At 42.0% G+C, this 19,088-nt stretch overlaps 1 protein-coding gene across 1 annotated transcript in view; it reads left to right on the top strand.

The window, feature by feature from the left end:
• pacrg (PARK2 co-regulated) overlaps positions 1-19,088 on the top strand; it is a 120,065-nt gene that overhangs the window by 48,849 nt on the left and 52,128 nt on the right. Inside the window, exons 3-4 of the mRNA XM_070842910.1 lie at positions 10,782-10,953; positions 17,442-17,591. Coding sequence (XP_070699011.1) covers positions 10,782-10,953; positions 17,442-17,591 — 322 coding nt within the window. The remainder of the gene's footprint in view (positions 1-10,781; positions 10,954-17,441; positions 17,592-19,088) is intronic.

Here is a 19,088-nt window from a genome sequence, read left to right as displayed (position 1 = left end):
CTGATCAGTGATTTTCATCCCATCCAGAGTTCATATTCATGTGACTTTTCTTGCCCTTCCCCAGTTTTAATCACAGTCCCAAATACCTGGTTTTCAGCGCACTCATTTGTCCTCCCATAATTCAAAAAGTAACTTCAAACGAAGCCAAAAAGTATTGTTTCACTGACCTCTTAAGCGCTCATCATGCTCCCTGTGTGCACACTGACTGAAATGCAGTAGAAGAAGAAAGCAGGAAAAGCTGCATGTGATAAGTCTGTCAAAACCTATATAGTGGCTTTGCTTTGCTATTGTACTAGTTTCTTTGTTCTTCTCGTCTTTATGAGTACGTTTGTTAACTGATTATGGGTATGTTTTAGAGGGGAGGTGGAAGAGGAAGTTGGGTTTAGGGAACCGTAGACCAAGGAGCCAATCATCAGCTGGGGGCTGTGCAGTTGGTGTGGCCCAACGTCAGAAGCATGCAATGATGTCAGAATGTATCGAACACACTGCTGAGTACACTTCAGCGTCACTGCAACGAGGTGAAAACTTGCTTGTTGACATTCCATTTCATCAGTTCCTGCTTTAAGATGTTGTAAACTGCTCAGTACTCTTCCAGTTGTGTTGGGTCTGCATTTGGATTGTCCTCCCTGATGTCAGTAACTTGAACTGTGACAGATGCTGCATTGTATCAGAGTCAACAGTGGTTTTCAGTATCTGATCTCAACACCTCAATGCTGCGCACTTCTTTGCATTTAGTTATATCAAAAAATCATGGTCAGGCAATACTGAAATATGAATCTTACTGTAGTAGTAGTAGCAGTAGTAGTAGTAGTTTTGTGTAGATGTGTGTGTGTTTGTGTGTGTGAGCTTGTGTGTGCTCACTCACTTGCAGCACTAGATTTTCTGTGACATTTCAAAAGCTAGCTTTCAAGCTTTCATCCCGCTCATAAGGCCCTGCGTGCAGAGCACATTAGTCAGTTTCCCTGAAACAATCCCCTTCTTTAGATTCAGTCTTTTTGTCAAAGGCCTTGAGTGAAAGTGTTGAACCATGGGACTAAAGATGATATCATCAACGCTGAGGAAAGACATCTTTCTCCCCGCAGGTGAATGATGGAGCTCTGTGTGTGCGTTTGTGTGTGAATTTGTGTGCAGCCCCGTGCGTAAAGCGTTATTCTTTTATGCTGGTCACCCCTCACCTTGCTTTTTTGATATGCATCACACAAAACCATTTTCTTTATCTCTGGACCATCAGCTGCATAGCTGGCTGCCTCTCATACCTCAAAAGGTTGATTCCACATCACCTGACAAAGAGCCTAACCCTGACATCACTACTGACCCTTAGCTGAGAGGGCCAGCGTTCTACCATGTGAAGATGGCACAGTTCATCACTTCAGCATTTATTGACCCAACATGTATCCGAAACAGTCGCACCTCTTGTCTGGTCCTGTGTGACAGTCTTGCACAAAGTAGGACTGCTTGTCCTTCTGGAGAAACCTGTTCTAAGTCAAACCATCTTGTTCGGTCCCAGTGTTGTGGTACTGCTCACAGCCATATCCATTTCCCTTCTTCCCCAGATTAGGTTTAAAGGAAACACCACTGTCGCACTTGACTTTTATAGTTGGCTTTCATCTTTTTTTGCTCCCCTATTCTCACCTCCCTTTTCCCTCACCTACACAGAAGCAGAAAATAGAGGAATTGGCTTTAATCTGCCTGTGAGGGTGAACAGACGGACACAATACATGCTCACTGCAAAGTATAGTTTTTTTTTTCCTCTTTCCTTCATTTGTTCTCTCTTTCCTGCTCTCTTTGTTACCTGTTTGCTTGCATGCTTTCTTATTTTACCCTTTACTTACCCTTCCTACTCCACTCAGCCTATGTGCTCCCCATCCATGCAGCCCTGAGAGCTCTGTGGAGTCCAGGCCCTCTTTGATCTGTAGTCCAGAACACAGGATGAGAGTTATCCGCTGGCAACAACAAGAACATCCCATTAGGAGCTGGACAGAGCCTTGACAGACACTCTCTGCCTCTGCTGCTGCTTGGCCCTAAAAGCACACTGCCTACTGCTACTGATGCTGCTGATTCTCTGTGCTTCTCCCCAGCTCAGGGTGGGCATTACTGGCTCACGCACTTGATACACAAGCTCAGCGTTGGGTTCACTTGTTGAATTTAAAATGTTGAAATGTTATATATACATACATCACAAATACATTGATAGTGTGCTGTGATTGACAGTCTCTGTCGACACAAAACATTCATTAACGCTGAACACTGTACCTTTGATGCTACTTCTTGAGTGGTATAATTTGGATTTTAATAACTCATCCTGTCCACCATTGTTTGAGTAAGAGACAGATAATCAACAGAGCGTCACGGTCACATTCAGCCGCTGGTTAATTATTTTTACATGTTAATGGGCACAAATGTGCACTCTAATTGTATCTGCTAAATTGTATCTCATCTTAATTTTCTTGATTTTTGTCATGCCCATTTGTGTAAACACACATAGAGAATGTCACACAGCCTGGTAAAGCCGCCTTGTTATCTTAAACAGACCAAGCATTTGTCTTGGTCTCTATTGTTTTGGCTTCATGCACAAAATCAATGGAGCTCATTCATCACATGCTCATTGAAAATGAGCATATTTGCTTGTACATTTGTGAGGATTTTTCAGTACAGTGTGAGGCAGAGGAGCAAGATTTATCAAAAGTGTGCAGGCAGTAGATGTTACAGTCATGGTATTTGCTTGCTGAAAAAGCATTACTCTGTCCCCTTATCTTCACTGTGCATCTGACATGTACAAATCACACACACATGCAGACGCACACACACATAAAAAAGCGAGTAATTAATGCATGCATAGACACACGCACGCTTGCGCGCTCAAGCACACACAAATAACTACACAAATACTCTCTGTGGTTTCTGTTTCCGTCACAAACATCCAGTGATGGATTGGCCCTTTCCATTTTAAACAGGGAGAAAACACATGCCCCCGGGGACCCTTGTGTGTGGAAGTACTTTGAAGTGTCCACATTTAATTCTTCTGTATGATAAATGAGAGGAGAGCTGCAGTTGTAGCCTGTGAGGAAAAGCTCAGCTCGCTCAACGAGGGGAGCGGTAACAAATGTAGCGATAGCTGATAAGCTGACTGTGTCTCTTGCTCTTGCTTGTTGTTCTGCTCCCTGCAGACCCCCACAGCCAGATAACAAATCCATCCTATCAATCAAACCCATCAATGGCTGGCTGCTGATTAGAGACAGTGATTTTGGGGCTGATTGGAGGGGAAATGCTGATTACACCTCCCTCTCTCTGACTTGATTACACTCTGCCTGTGTGTTGTCAAGCTCGGCTGCTGAGCTGTAATCACTGGAAGCTGAGAGCAGAGGCCGTGGCTCCTGAATAGACAAGACACAGACGCAATCACACTACTAGCTAGCAAGCTGTGACTTTATGACCATTGCTAGGTCACTGGAAAGGCTTATATCATGCTATTAGAGCATATGTGCATGCTAACTGCACATAGGCCAACACATGTGTGGACACGCACACACTGCACTGAGATAAGGAAAACTCCGGCTATGAAACCTTTTGTCTCATTTTTTTCCCCTCCCTCCAACTCCTGTTATGATCGTCGCCTCCCGTTTCCCTCCTCCTCCTGCTTCTCTGCACTGTTCTGGCCTACTTCCATCACAGTGGCAGAGGGTCCCATGCTGGAGTGTACACACACACACACACACACACACACACACACACAAATACGCACAGTGAGCGGAGTCCTAATCTTTGCTTTATTTAGCTACCTCACCTTTAAAACTGGAGCAGGTTCCAGACAGTGTCTTCCTCACGCACCTCAGCTTCTTCTAACATAGTAGCATAATATTTATCCCTCTACTATCTCTATCCCTCTACTCTTTCACCAATCTGCCCAGTCCTGTCTCACTCCCTGTTTACCTTTGTTTCAATCACTGCAGCCTGCCTAAGAATCAAATTGTCACTTTGAGTGCACTGTGCAGTGGCTAAGAGAGCCCATTGTTCATGTTTTGTGCAACAACTGCACGAGTTACTAGAAGAATGTAAACAAACAAATTCATTTCCCGATATTACAACTTTCTACTGACAAGTTTGAAAGTGTGTGTGAAATTAATTGGTTTTACTTGTTTGCTTGTTTATAGAAAAATAATTGTGATGGCTTCTCAGTGGGAGCATGAGAACAAACCAACTGTAGGCTATTCAGTGCTCCTGTTATAAACAAAGAAGCTGCAGAAACACAAACTTAATGATGATGACAGTTTAGGTAAACAGAGTACACAGCCTGCTACAAAGTCTGGCCTTTTTAAAATGTGTTTGGTGACATGGTGACTTAAGCATCCCGGAACACTCTTTGTTAGGTTTTCATGCGCATACAGTAAAAGTAAAGCTATCATGTGCAATTTCTAACAGGAACATCTTCCAGCGTTTTTTCTTCCTTTTTAACAACAGCATCAACAGAACCACAATCTCAACACTGGAACACTGTCTACAGGGTCACTGTTTCAATTACTCTAGGTAATGTTTGGTACTCTAATCACACCCTCTTTCTCTGAATCCTCAACACACCGTTCGGGGCGGCTGGCATAACTGTGTGTATAAATAAAATTCTTTTCATCTTAGTGTGTGTGTGCGCGTGCATGTTTGGATTCATAACTTTGGTTTTGAACTATCGTTGAAGCCCAAAAATTCTCTCATCCAGCTCATGTTAGGTATCCTTTCAATTGACACCATGCACTCTACCACTAGTGCTTTGAATTGAGCATACTTGCATGCTTGTTAGATGGAAACAGCTGTCAGGGGAGATAGCGAGAGTGACTCACTCCTCTTTCCCCTACTTATCGTTTGCCTATTCCAGTCTTGCTTCTCTTATTGTGACCTCCAAAAAAAGTCAAAATATTCTGGTTGTTCTCTCTTATTTGCTCCACTTTTTTCTTTATCGTATCCACAGTGGGCGCACGCATATGGTGACAGATTTTTGGAAATCTTGTGGCCAGAGGTATTCTGTGCCCCTGTGACACAGTCGGACACGGGGTTGGATTAGGATGAATAAATTATTAGGTAATGACAATTTTTCAGATGTCCAACCATCTCTCAAAACAAAATTGGAAATGTGTTTGGGAAATGGGTTTACTTCACTGACAGTAAAAAGCAACATTTACATCTCATCTTGTTTGTCAAGGATGACACAATAAGTCCATGACTTATCTCTCTGCCACAATGTTGATTTAGTTAATGCATGTTATTAATGAGTATTCTATTTAGTGTTTGGTTTGATTTAGTTTAACCAAACACTAAATGGAGAAAGGGGTTCAGTGATTATCTGATTATCAGAGCAAAAGTTAGTAGCAACCTCCAGGGAGTTGGGCACCAGCAGTCATTTAGATGAGCCCAACTTCTCAACCCCCACTGAAGGTTTTATGCATACATCAGTTCTTAACATCACAATAGCACTTTGCAATGTCTATAATCAAACAAACTCTGAAAGCTAAATCCATATCTTTTCCAAAAAGTGGAACTGAAAGTGAACTTAATAACTTGCCTGTCTGTCTGCACTGTGTGCATGTTTAAACTTCACTTACATCATTTTGTTATTGATCAATATGGTCAATTCTCTGGCCAAGTTGTAACACAGTCCAAACTGTGATGTCTGCAGCTGTCTGCACATAATGGAGTTGGAGGCTGGCCTCTTGGACAGCTTTTGCATCCAAAACACCAATTTTATGGTGTTGCAAACAATTCATATGAGAGATTAATAAGTGGAATATTGCTTTCCACAAAGTCGATGCTGCTACTCATTGAATTGGTTCATGGAGTGCTTCCTTTACCCTCATTTAATGGCCCTGGCCCCTACTGTAGGAAAATTAAAACAATGATTGCAGTTTATAATTTAGTCTTCATGTTCCACCCTGAATAATAATTTCAATACATCACCACCATACATCACAATGTAGCATAAATATTCAACTAAGGGCCTCTCTTAAATTTCAGCACTTCACGTAATTGGTCCTTAGATGGGACAAGATGCTAGTGTGAGTGTCAGAAACAACAAAGAAGACTGCCACAAACAAGAATGCTGCCAGTCCCTAAAAATCACAACAGTTTCAATTCTTGTATTTATTCACCTCCCTCTGTTGTTTCGTTAGGAGTGAACTTATGTGTAAACTTAGAACCACAGGTGAGGTTTTAGGTACTGACATCGGAGCAACAACATGCCTAGTTGCATGAAGTCATGAAGTCAAGATCACACTGGTGTTTATTGTTATTTTTAGTGCCTCTTGGTTCATGCCTGCCTCCTGCATCTCCATAGCATATAGACCTTTCAATGCGTATCTCTTTCCTGGGTGTGAATTTACTTTAGGTGTATGCCAAACATGTTATCATATGCGAGTCGTGCATTCCTCTTTGGTCTTCTATAGTGCATTTTCAGCAGAACTAATGGATGTTTGAAAGGCCATAGTGACTGTGTATTGAATGACTCATAGCATGAATGGCACCAATAGGAAGCCTGTTCTCCTCTCAAAGCTGAAATAATTGACAGCAGCTCGTCTGCCAGCTCATCTAAATACAGAAACCTGCACTTGTGTTAACAGAAAGCTGAATCCAGGTCAAGTCATTGTGGCATCATCAATTAAAATAGCATCATTGTCAAACAGCTGGCATACCGCCTGCTTCTTGCATGATCTATGAGACATGCTTTTAGTAAGACAACAAAGGTTAGAACCTGAGATCGGATGGCAAAATTAGCCAGCAGTTTCATTTTTTTCCTGTAATCTGACATATTTCCGACTGAAATGGAATATTTAGGTGTAGTGTTCAGTGCACCCAGTGCAGTGCAGCGTGCAGTATTGTTTAAAGAGGGATATGATCAAATCGTTGGGGGATTTTTGAAATGTGGCTGTGGCCTAGCGCAAGGCAGAGTTAGATATAGAAGAACATGGAGCTGTAGCGCACAGAGTACCTCCACCCACACCTCCCTCACCTCCCTCACCCATGTTGTTAGATCAGGATGTGGAGGATGAGGGAGAAATGACAGTATACCATTATACAGCTAACACATTTGGAAATGTAAACAGTGTTTTCACCGACTGACGTCCGAACAGAAGCCTCCAAACCCATGATATCATTCTGCCACCTACTACAGCCCACCAACAGTCAAGTGCAATTTTATGTAATGGGGAGAGGTCAACTAGTTGCTCCAAATTACATTTGATATAGTTCACAGCAACACACACACACACACACACACAGGCACACACACAGGCACACTCCCTCTTTTCTTCTAATTTTCTCTGTCGCTTTCACACCATATATTATCCTGCTGTACACCTTCTGTATGATTTTGCTCTCAGCTTTTCAACATAAACGACACACACTACCTTGGCAAACTAGCCCAATAGCTTATCATATCAGAGCACACACAAGGTTTACATAGTCACATGCAAGCGCTCATACACACGCGTGCGCACGCACACAAAAACACACACACATTCATCCACCCACACATGTATTCACACACAACCCCAGACACTATCACGTCCAGCTATTGTGTATTTAAAGTGGGAGCCTGCTGTTTTCATTCCTCCTGGTCTCCTGTGCCTGTCAGGGGCCTCGGATACGGTTGTTTAATGAGCAGAGGCTCTCCTCAGACTTGCTCCTAGTGTAGTCTGCTTCTGTTGCTGTGTGTCTGCTGTTGCAGCGCTGACCAGAGGAGACACGCAGGTCTGTGTCCCAGGGCTAATTGCTGCTACTTGGCTGATAGTCTTTCTGTGCTCCACTCTCATTGACTCCCTGGACTCCAGGGGGATTCCCATAGGCACCCAAAGACAAACAAACCTGGGCGGACAATCGATAATGGATGCAAGAGTTACCGCTCAGCGCAGCCTCTGATTAAGATTCCCTGGGAATGTGTGTGTGTGTAAGTGCGTGTGTGCACTATGGGAGAGCGTGAGTGTGTGAAGGTGTTTGCTGATTGTCCCCACTCCTTCAGTGCTAACTGGAATCTTCAGCCAGTCCCTAAGTGCTTGTTTATGTGATTTTGATTAAGAGCATCACAGAGTTTGGAGGCTTCCTCACAGGAAACACACCGCATTAATGCTCTCAGGTAATTATTCCCACAATGTCTCAGGTTCATAACAGGGTAGGTGAACTCGTGTCTCTGCCTAAAGACCTGATACCTGATTATCTACTGACAGTGTTAAAAAAGTAAACAATACTCACAAGTCATTAAACATGTTTTAAACACATCTGCCAAATTTAATGACAAAGAGACATGTGATAACAGAGTACACACACACAACAGATAACATAAACACATAAATTCTCATTGCCTTACAGTATTGCCCACTTCACCATGATATTAAATCATTTTTGTATGAAATGTTCAGCATCATGGAATACAGCTTTTTACACTGATATAATATACAATGAATAGAACAAAATCAATAAAAGGAAAAAAATGCAAACATGCTCCTCCTGTTTTAACAAATAGCAATCTATACAACATTTTGTACATAAAATGTAGTATATTTATTGCAATTAAAGCAAAATATAGCAAGTATTTAGAAGTAAAAAATAACAATTCTACAAGCTCAGAAACTACATTGTCCATAGAAATTAGTAATTCATTTGATCCCCCGTCAAATCTAAATACTTAACACAATTAATTAAGGATGTTGATATATTTGCCAATTACATGCTGTTTAGCATTTAAAATATAAATTATCCTTTCTAATGGAGTGCTTAACAACACCCATCTTATCCATGTAGAGAGTATTACTCTTTATCCACAACAGTGAAATAAATGTTTTGGCATAAAGCACGCTGAAATCTGTAAATTTATTTCTATTATAGTAGTTACCTTTTCATTATGGTGAATCAGGGCCAGCATTTTTGCATTTGCCCAGATATTCCCCAAATATTCCACAATTCCCCAACATTATTTCTAATGTAGGTACATCCATCTAGCATTATAAAAATCATGCACCAAGAAAAATGCTATTATTAATATTATTATTGATACATGGTTGCAATCCTGGACACTCTGTTGATTTCCAGTTTAGGCGAAATGTTTAACATATTAACCTGTTGTTTTTGTGGCCAAAGACATTCATAAAAGCGCTGTATGTCATGGCGTCTCAGTGTGTGTGCCATTGACTGCCATTGGCTAGCTAGCAGTGTTGTGTGGTAGTGTCATCTCACGTCTCCTCACCCTCTCTACCCCTCCATTCCCTCGCCTCCCCTTCTTTCTGGGCTCATGTTTGCTTTTGTTCTCGTCTCCAGCCCGCCTGACGCACAATGATGATCTTGACCAGGCGCAAGGAAAGGTCAAGGTTGGCTGGCAAATTGCCTCAAAGCAATCAGCCCTGTCTCTCCGCGCTAACAGTGTGGGCTCTCTGTCTCTGCTGCCATCTTGCCATCTTTCCATCTTTTTTCTCTGCTATGCCGCCTCTGTGTTTACCCAGGGGGTGTGTGGGGGGCAGAGGGGGGTGTCAGGGAGGATTGGCAGCAGGAGGGGGGGGCCTGCCCTGCTTTGAAGTCTCGGCTCTAACCGGCGGCTGAGAGAGGACTGGGGACTTGAAAGCACCAAGCGTCACTGCATGGGTGACATTTCAGCACAGACCAGCGTGACCCAGCAGGGTGTTTGTGTGTGTGTGTGTGTGTGTGTATGTGTGGACAAAAGAGTGTCTCCTTATGGCTTCAGCTGTCCTCAAGGACTCCTTGCTGCTGGGGGCTATTTGCCTCTACACCAAAGGGATTACCTTTCATTACATGAAAAACAGACTCACCCATTCAACCTCTAACCCCTCGCTCAACAATAGTGCCACTGGGATGCAGTGCTACAGCTGATAGCCCTATTATAAATACATACACCAGATCAAGTAACCAGATCTAGTACACACAAACATTGCATTAGCCATGGCTACATGTAACATTTTATATGATTGTCACAACCCACACATGCGCACTTAAGGCTCAAGGACAGCCTCCTGTGGGTCAGCTGTTCGTTCCAGCCCAGTGTGCCTGAGTGGCTTTACTCTGATGGCTTCACACACATGAAAGACTTCACTTTAATGTGTCACACACTCAGCCAAACAACATCAAAGGCTGCCTGTGGCCTGTAACTGGACGAACGTCTTCATCTACCGCTTGATTGTATGTGTGTGCGCCTTTCTGTCTGTTCTGTAAATGGTGTAAACAGGTGTTAACATGTCATCCCACAAGATGCCACATGCCGCTGTGTCATGATCTCCTGAACAGCTGTCCCCCCGCCATTGTGTGTGTGGGTGTATGCGGGCAAGCGTGTGTCAGAATGTGTATGTATGTGTTTACTGTAAGGGTTATTAATGGCTGCAAGAGGAGCCTAAGCCCTACATTTTGTGCAAAGCCAAGGACATACAAAGAGAAAGGGCAAAGAATGAAAGGGAGCTCTGTGGCAATAACTGATTTCCTTGAGAGCAATTGGAATTTTCATCTGCTATATTCATCACTATGTGCATTTTTGTGTGAGTGTGTGTTTGTATGTTTGTATGCACAGGTACAGGTGTGAATCTGGGTGAGCTTGAAGGTGATTTAGTGACTAGGGAGAGTGACTTTTAAACAAAAAGTTCATCCCTGCTGCTAGCTAATGTCTCCATCAGCAGCTGTATATTCCAACAAATGCCCTTGAGCAAAGGACAGTAACTGTACACCCTCTTTCCTTGACAGCTGCTCTGGATTAAAGAAGCAGCTAACAGCTAACTGCCTGTAATGTAAATGTAAATTTCTGTCCTCAGGTAGAGATTGAGAAGCTAGACTACCACCACTACCTGCCACTTTTTTTTGATGGCTTATGTGAGACGGTGCATCCATACGAGTTCTTCGCCCGCCAGGGAGTCCATGACTTGCTGGAGCATGGAGGCCCCAAGATCCAGCCCGTCATTCCACAGCTCATCATCCCCATAAAGAGTAAGTCTACTCTCACGGTTTACAAATCACACACAGCACATCTCCTTTCCCAGGTGACCCTGGGTGTGTAGATGTCATTTTACCTTCACTGTGTTTCCTTGCTACTGGTGGGAAAATGTATTTATCTCAAGACTAAAGGAACCTTACAAATGTTGGTGTTGTGTCAGTTAGAGTATTGTTAAAGGTGTTTCCATAAAGCTCTAAAGCATATTAAAATCATAGCTATAAAATGAGGAGGAGAGAGACACCAACGATGAAATTTGAGCATTTAAAATATGTACAGCTTCATATTATTATTCTGCACTAAAATATGTGGTGTAGTCACACAAGACGATTACCACAGCAATTAAAATACAGCAACTATTCGTTAAACTTTGGCAGCCCTGCCACCTTATTAATTTGCATTAGTTGTACAAACCTTTATATAAGTAAATATTATCATTATTTTATGAGTGATTGACAGCCTAGTAATCTTTTCAGTTAGAGTTTAATCGCAGCCTTAATAAATATATTTGCATGTCATTATTTCATTATTTACTATTTTCATGACAGCACCATAACATTTTAATTGCTGTTTGCTGATCTCAGACAAATCCCAAGTGTAGGAGACATTCCCAGTTGCTTATAGTGTAACTAGCTGCAGCCTCAAATAAATCAGAATCTAATAACATACATAGGTTGCAGGCACAAATTCAATAAAAGTGTAGTTGTAGGAAACGAAACATGTGGTATCACATTCTTTATCATTTTTTCAAAAGAGCAATATTTTAAATTTTGAATTATACTGTGAATTCAATATTAATACACACCAGAATCTACAGTATATCTAAGATATACTAACATATTCCTTAATAATTATTCAATGGCACTCTTAAGCCCCTTTTGACAATATTTCAGCAGCAATAGAGTGCAACCAAAATAGAACAACATACTTTACCAGGAATAGACTCACCTGTCTTACACACTTGAGCTACAACGGATTCTAACATTACCATACAACCAGTCCTGTGACAAGTCCTAATTTGGTTTCGCAGTCATACGGTTCCTATTATTACATCAACCCTCAGGGCGAAGCGTCCTTGTTTTTGCATTTGCCGGAAGAAGTTGGCTCTAAAAGCATGGCTGATAATCTGCCATGTGCAATGTGGTGACATGCTACATTTAGCTGTGTCATCGTGTTGCGCCTCCTTACCTTTCCACTCTGACACGTTTACACGAACACAAACACTCACTCACACGTACACACACACAAGTTGGCAGATGGAGGTGGGTGGAAAGGTCATGTCTCAGGGTAAGTGGTCAGTGACTTCAAAAATAGACATCAGAATTAACATGTGGACAGGAAGGGCTTCTTGTGTAGCGAGCACGAGAAGGATCAAGGTACAGAGAAGGTAGAGGAATGCAGAGTGCAGCTTTTGTTGGAAAATTTCAGCACAGACACACACACACACACACACACACAAAGTCATACACATACACACTGTCTTTTGTTTGGCGCCGCTGCCAACTGGAGTGTCAGTTTCAAAGTGGGAGCCTTTAAGTGGCGCCCAGTGAGCCCAGGATAGTGTTCATGTCATGGGCAGTTGGCTGGTGGTTTGTACGTGTATTTGTGTGTTCCCTGTTTATGTGTGGGTGATGGACGTCTGTGGAGGCAGAGGGGCGGAACGGCCAACACTAGGCAGGGCTGTTGGAGACACAGAGACACAGTGACAGACTGACCCTGGCACAGAGTCACCACAGCGACTGTTACCACACTACACAGAGCACTGAGCACACACTACAGGGTCTTTTCACATACATTTTAAATAATGGGGAAAAAAAGTAAAGTAAAATTAATTGAATAAATCTAAATTAGTTCTTTTCACACCTTACTCCATACAATGTGTTGTTTCATCAGTATTGGTTATCTTTTCACAGATTGGTTAAATATTTGAATAATAGCCTGATGTCCATTTTGCCCTTCAGCAAGAGGCACCCACTTTACACGCAACTCGATTTTATACACAGAGTGACCAGGCCACTCGCTAACTTGGACAGTAGTTTATAAATTCAAACCCCTCAGCAGTTTTGGTCCTTTGCCTTTTGGAGGCCAAACCAAAGGTGACAGTTATGCTCCTCGTGAAAACACACACTTTGCACTGATAATGGAATTTTAAATGGCTTGCTCCTTATTAACTTCTTGGTTTATTAAAAATCGGGCCTGTTTCGCCATCCACGAGGCAAATCCGCCAGTCCGTGTCTCTGTTGCAGATTAATTACTTTTCTAAGGAGCAGGGAAGAAGAGGGAATGGCGGAAAGAGGAAGAAAATAAAAAGCCGTCTGCAGTCTAAAATGAAAAGATATATATTTTTCCCTCTGACGTTAATACATCTTCAGTGTGGCTGGCAGGCTCTTATCTGCAGAGCGACTGAGTCACGTCAGGCCCTGGTGAATTTTGATGATGACTGCAGGTCACCCGATGAGAATACACAATGAAGGGGGCTCTGGCTGACATTATACTCTCAGGCCTTGTCCTCAGTGACTTCCCACTGTACACCCTGTGCCCTTCATGGGTGTTCACGTGAAAGAAGAAACAGGAAAAAAAGACATAAAAAAACACTTTGTTTTGATGATTTTTAGAGGGTGTTTTCCCTAAATGTGTTTCTGGGATGTAACTACTTGTAAAATATTCATGAACTTAAACATGCAGAGAAAATATCACAAATGATTTTACATGAAAAGCCGATATTTCTATAAGTTTAGGCAAAAAAAAGCCCTATTTAGCTTAACAGTACCATGGTGATTTAAAAGGAAAGGGTAAAATGTTACTGAAATGCTGTGGTTTGGGTTTTTCTGGCTTTCTTAAATAGGGAGAAGGATTCAGAGCCATGCCTCCATTGAGCCTCCGTTGATTGCCATAACATTTGTTCAGCTTTGAACCAAAATGAGACTTTCATTACAAGAAGATCCTCAGCTACGCCTCTGCACGGAACATCTTCTTCTGATCTGAAAAGTATATTTATAATATGAGTGAGAACAATTCACCGCTAAACTCTCCAACATGTCACCCTACCTCTGACATTTCACAGGAAAGCAAATACAAGGTCACCATTGTTTTATTGTCACGCTGAATATGAAACAGGTCCCAGCATGAATAGATTATTACTTTATACAGATTTGTCCCAATACAGGTTTTATACCAGCATTAATACATCAGGCCCTCGGCCGCCTTCTCGTCTGCTCTTTTTTCTTTTTTCTTTCTCTTTTTTTTTTCAGTAAGGCGAGAGTGCCGATGAATAATTGAACAGTCCCGCGGTCCAAATGTCACAGCAGGGAAAATTGTTTGCGCTGGCTGGTAATTAGAATTTCATTGTTTGTTATGTAGGTTTGAAATTCCTGTCATTCCACATTCCACCTTATCTCGGTGATGGCAGATATCGCTGCGCTTGTCTGTCTGGGGAGACACTAAGGCAGAGATGGAGAGATGGCATAAAGCACAATACATTCGCTCATTCAGCATCATCTCCATGGCTGGTCCTCTGTATAGGTCTTATATATATATACACACACACACACACACACTGTCACTGACAGAGACAAAGACATTCCCTCGTGCACTTGTGATACACTCAGATGGACACAGAACAATGGACCCTGGTTCAATTTTCTCACACGCATACACAAAATTGTGTCCATGCAATGTGATGAGAGTGTAAAATGTTTTACTCTTTCGACCTATTAGCCTCTTGTTGTTTATATTACTCTTCCGCACTGAATAACTTCGTTTAGATTTTGTTGCTGCTGTGTTCATCGCCTGTGCGCATGACTGAGGCTGACATTTTATCTATTGCTTTTAATGTGTTTGCGTGCGCGTTGGAATGTGTGAGTGCGTGCATGCATGCATACGTGTGATTGTGAGCGTGCCAGCGAGTGTGACTGTTATGTGTGAGTGTATGTGTGGACGCTTGTGACAGCTTTGTATTTGCATATTAGCCATTTTAACACAGGCAGAGGGTGATGCAGTATGCTCCTCTCTGAGTGCTCTAACTGTCACACATAATATTTTAGGGCTGCTGCTCTCTTTCTCTCTCACTCTCAGTCACTGAAATTACTACTTTCACTGCTAGCGCTTATCACTTGTCATTTACTGTTTTTTTTAGCTGTTCTATTGATTGATTTGTTATAAACAGAAATATAAGAGTGGAATCATCATTGCTTGATCAATCTCTATAATGAAAATAATTTCTTTAGCTGCAATGTTAGTAACATCATGAACACTATTTACAACTATGGCACAGCATGGCATGTCAATTTGTTTAATGTAGTTTTGATTACTGATGGTATACTGGTTGGAAATTAGTTTAGTGTTTCTTTTACACCTCAGCTAAGCGTAAAAACTTTCCGATGATGTTTGATGAGATTTTTCTGAATTTTGCCACCCAGGTTTTTTTGTACGCAAATTGAAGATGTGCATTAAAACAGTTGAATGGAATCTCACCTCTTATCTAGTGCAGTAAATGTATTGGGCATCTGTTAAATAAACAGTATGAATAAATGACTGTAGTGATGATTTAATGCTCTGTATCAGTATCAGCACTGACAATGACCCTATTAAGGGGATCAGGTATCAGCCGTGATGTGACAGAAAAACATTAAATACAGCTTCTTTATTATATTATGAAGTCCAATGTTCCTGCCACCAGTTACATTCACTCAGTCATGACTTACGCTGGGTTTTTAGTGCCATGAGGTCAGACAGTGCAACCTCACATAAAAATGACTCCATGAAGTTACATGCAATGAGAAAAAACAGATTTCAAATTCAGTAAAAAGAGAGCACTGATTTCAGATCTGTACTTGGTATGGATATATACCCAAAGTTGAGGTGCTGGAATTGGTTTTGGGAGAAATAATGTTGGTGAGTGTGGAAGATGGAGGACTGTGGCACATTAGTTGAAGGCTGTTCATATCTGTGAATTTATGTTGTTGACTCAACGGGCGCTTAACCAAATTAGTGGCATTGCCTCTTAGTTGCTCATTAAACAAACATTTTATATTGCACTTGTGGCATGAAGTGTTGTCATCATCAACACGACTTAAGAGTAAACACATTTCATCATTTTTGTTTTTCCAGTCTTGTTTGCGGCCATTTGTTCTGTGAGAGTTAATGTGACCACCTCACTCGCAAAGAGTTGAAAGTTGAAAGAGAGTGTTACGTTTAAGTGTTATGTTTTCTAAGTGTCGTCACCAGAACCTGTGGCTACAGACTTTATCAGTCCTCAGCGTTTTACTAACTTAGTATCTGGCCATAGTTTGTTGGCATGTATCTGTGAGACAGTGAAAATACTCATCACATTCATTTTTACACTTTAAGACCTAAGAAGCAGATTTAAATACTTTAGTGTTTTAGTTTTTTTGTGTTTTGCAACATTGTAAATTTCTTCATCCAGCTTTTTGATTGATTGATTGATTGATTGATTTAGTTTTCAGTGCTAGCTTTACTTAATAAGTGTCTCTCACTCATTCTTCCCTTCTTTTTCTACCTCTGTCTCTCACCTGCTAAAATGTTTCTCCTCCTCTTATTCAACCACGAGCCCTCAGTGTCTCAGTTTTGCGGTTTTATTTGTTTTGACTCTTTCCCTTGAAATGTTGTTTTTTCATGCCTTTCATTTTTGTTGTTGTGGGCGCTCACTGGCAAAACAGGCGCTGTGATACCATTACCATCCTCTTTTTGTGAAAGTAGGCATGAAATAACAGTTTAAGGTTTCATAAAGAGAAATAGCTCAGGTCTGTTTTTTAACTTGCGGTATGCTGTTTTAAACCAACAATGTGCACAAAGGGAATTACCGGCACTCGTAACATAAAAAAACTCAAAGAGCACAAATAAAACAAGCACAAAGAACTAGAAAAATATGGCAGTCTTAGCTGCTAATCACAGTTATTTCCTAACCCTTCGCCCTCTGCCTGTCACATCTCTTTATCTCCCTTTCTGACATTGTGTCTTTTTTTTTTTCCCTCTTCCCTCTTTCTCTCTCTATATTTGTCTCTCTTGATCTCTCTAGCCCTCCATCTCTCCCACCATCATTCCCTTTTGTTCTCTCTATCAGTGGGAGATGGAGTTAAGTGCAGCTGTAGGCCAAATAGCCCAGTGATTGGCTCTCACTTACTCCTGCCTCCCTGGTGCATTTGAAATCACTGATTGCAGACAAGCCAGTCTAAATCAAAGCCCAGCTATAAAGGAAATGCTTTCAAGGGAAAGGGAGTGTGTGGGTTAAGATTTATGTGTATTTTGGCTCTGTGTGTCTGCTAAACCTACTCTTATGTACCATATAGTTGCAGTTGTCACAATCACTCTACATTTTCTGTACCTCCACCTGCCCGACCAAACAACCTGTATATCAAGTTTACATCCGAAACACTGGTTTAAAAACGTACTGACTGTCTTTGCAGGCCTTTTTATCTTGCCTTAAGCCTTGATTTCTAACCTTTGCCGCTGTCCTGCGCTCCAGATGCCCTGAACACGAGGAACCGTCAGGTGATCTGCACAACGCTGAAAGTCCTGCAGCACCTGGTGATGTCTGGAGACATGGTGGGAGAGTCCTTGGTGCCCTATTACAGACAGATCCTCCCCATTCTCAACATCTTCAAGAACATGAACAGTGAGTTGTAACCATGCAAATGGTTGAGTGTTAATTTATTGACAGATGGTGTGTCAGCATGACGTGTCGCTGCTCTTTTGTGTGGTAGTCTTTGTGTGAGCATTTCCCTTCGAGTTATAAATCACTTTTTGTGCTTGTTCTGCGAGTACACCAGTGAACTGAAGCACAACAGAAGTTTATGAGCCTGTGAAAGGCAAGGGCAGGTACTCAAGTGTGGTGTGTAGCCTGACTTGAGGCTGTGGTAGGTTAAACCAGGTGATTCCACAGAGTGGGAAATGCTATGTAGATGTTAAGTTTTTGTTTGTGTTTGAATGTGAGTTCCAGGTGTCCCGTTTTCCACGTCTCATTTTCTCTGTGGATTCAATGTATACGCCTGCCCTTGAATCCTTTTTCCTTTTCCTCCCTTCACTTAAACATCCAGTTGACAGAGAAGCTCCATATTGTCCTCTCTGCTGTCAGTCAGGCTGCATTGTGCAGGGCTGCTGAGGAGACTTTGTCCTTTCTCTGAAAGCCTCCACCTGGGTGACACCAAGACCTGGGAAGATTGGCATCAGATAGGCAGGGCTCTTTGTGTGGCAGTGTCAAAGCACTTAGCATGGTGTGACATGATGTGGGCCCATTGAAGGCTTAGAGGCACATTCAGTCCTGAACACTGCTCACCACACAGTCAGTAGGATGTGGAAAGTGACATTGTGAATCAATCATTTAAACACAGGCTTTACCAGAAGAAAACACAAGGCTTTACTCTCTTAATCAATATCCAATTTGAATCTCTTGTCTCTTTAATTCGCTTACATTATCTGCTACTATTTGCTGAGGTCTAAAAAAAGGATGGAAAGAGCCGCAAGAGATAGCAGAGAAAGACAAAGGATAGAAAAGAAAAGCCTGCCTTATTAGCTCATGGCCATATGCAAATCTCCTCTGTAAATTAGCTGTCAAATCAATCCCCTAAACCGTTTTGAAGCGTGAGTCTCTCCGCCACGGCGCAGGCTCAGCGGTTGGCCGGTGAACCCCACCACGAATAGTTTTATCTCTGTCTGGTAGTTACCATGTTGGCCTGTCTACCTGCATGCCCGCTTGTCTGTCCTCCTCTGGCGGGCATCGATTAAAGCTGAGCCAACCTCTCACCTGGCAGACGTCCCTGCTGTTGACCTCTCACAGAGAGACCAGTCTGGGCCAGAGAGGGGTCCTTACAGCCGCCAAAGCACAGCACCTAATCAGCTAAACAAGGACAGTACTTAATGTTCAGCATTTTTTAGGCAGTCAGTTGAGTTTCTCTTGTTTTAAAAGTTTGGTTAGAGTTGAGGTTGAATGATACAGAAGGTTTGACTGAAGCATACAAGCATGTATATTTAGATAAGTAAGAACATATATAAGTTCCTAAGTAGATGTGATATTTTCCAGTGTTATGATTTTCCTCCCATTTCCATCTGGAGCTTTAGTGTTAGATAAACTGTCAGTTCATGTCCTGCACCACCCACACCCTGCTAACACACA

Source organism: Pempheris klunzingeri, chromosome 13 (genome assembly GCF_042242105.1).
Source record: "Pempheris klunzingeri isolate RE-2024b chromosome 13, fPemKlu1.hap1, whole genome shotgun sequence".
In the NCBI taxonomy this organism is placed as follows: Eukaryota; Metazoa; Chordata; class Actinopteri; order Acropomatiformes; family Pempheridae; genus Pempheris; species Pempheris klunzingeri.
Note: the sequence above shows the minus strand (reverse complement) of the source record. Positions and strands in the feature narration are given on the sequence as shown.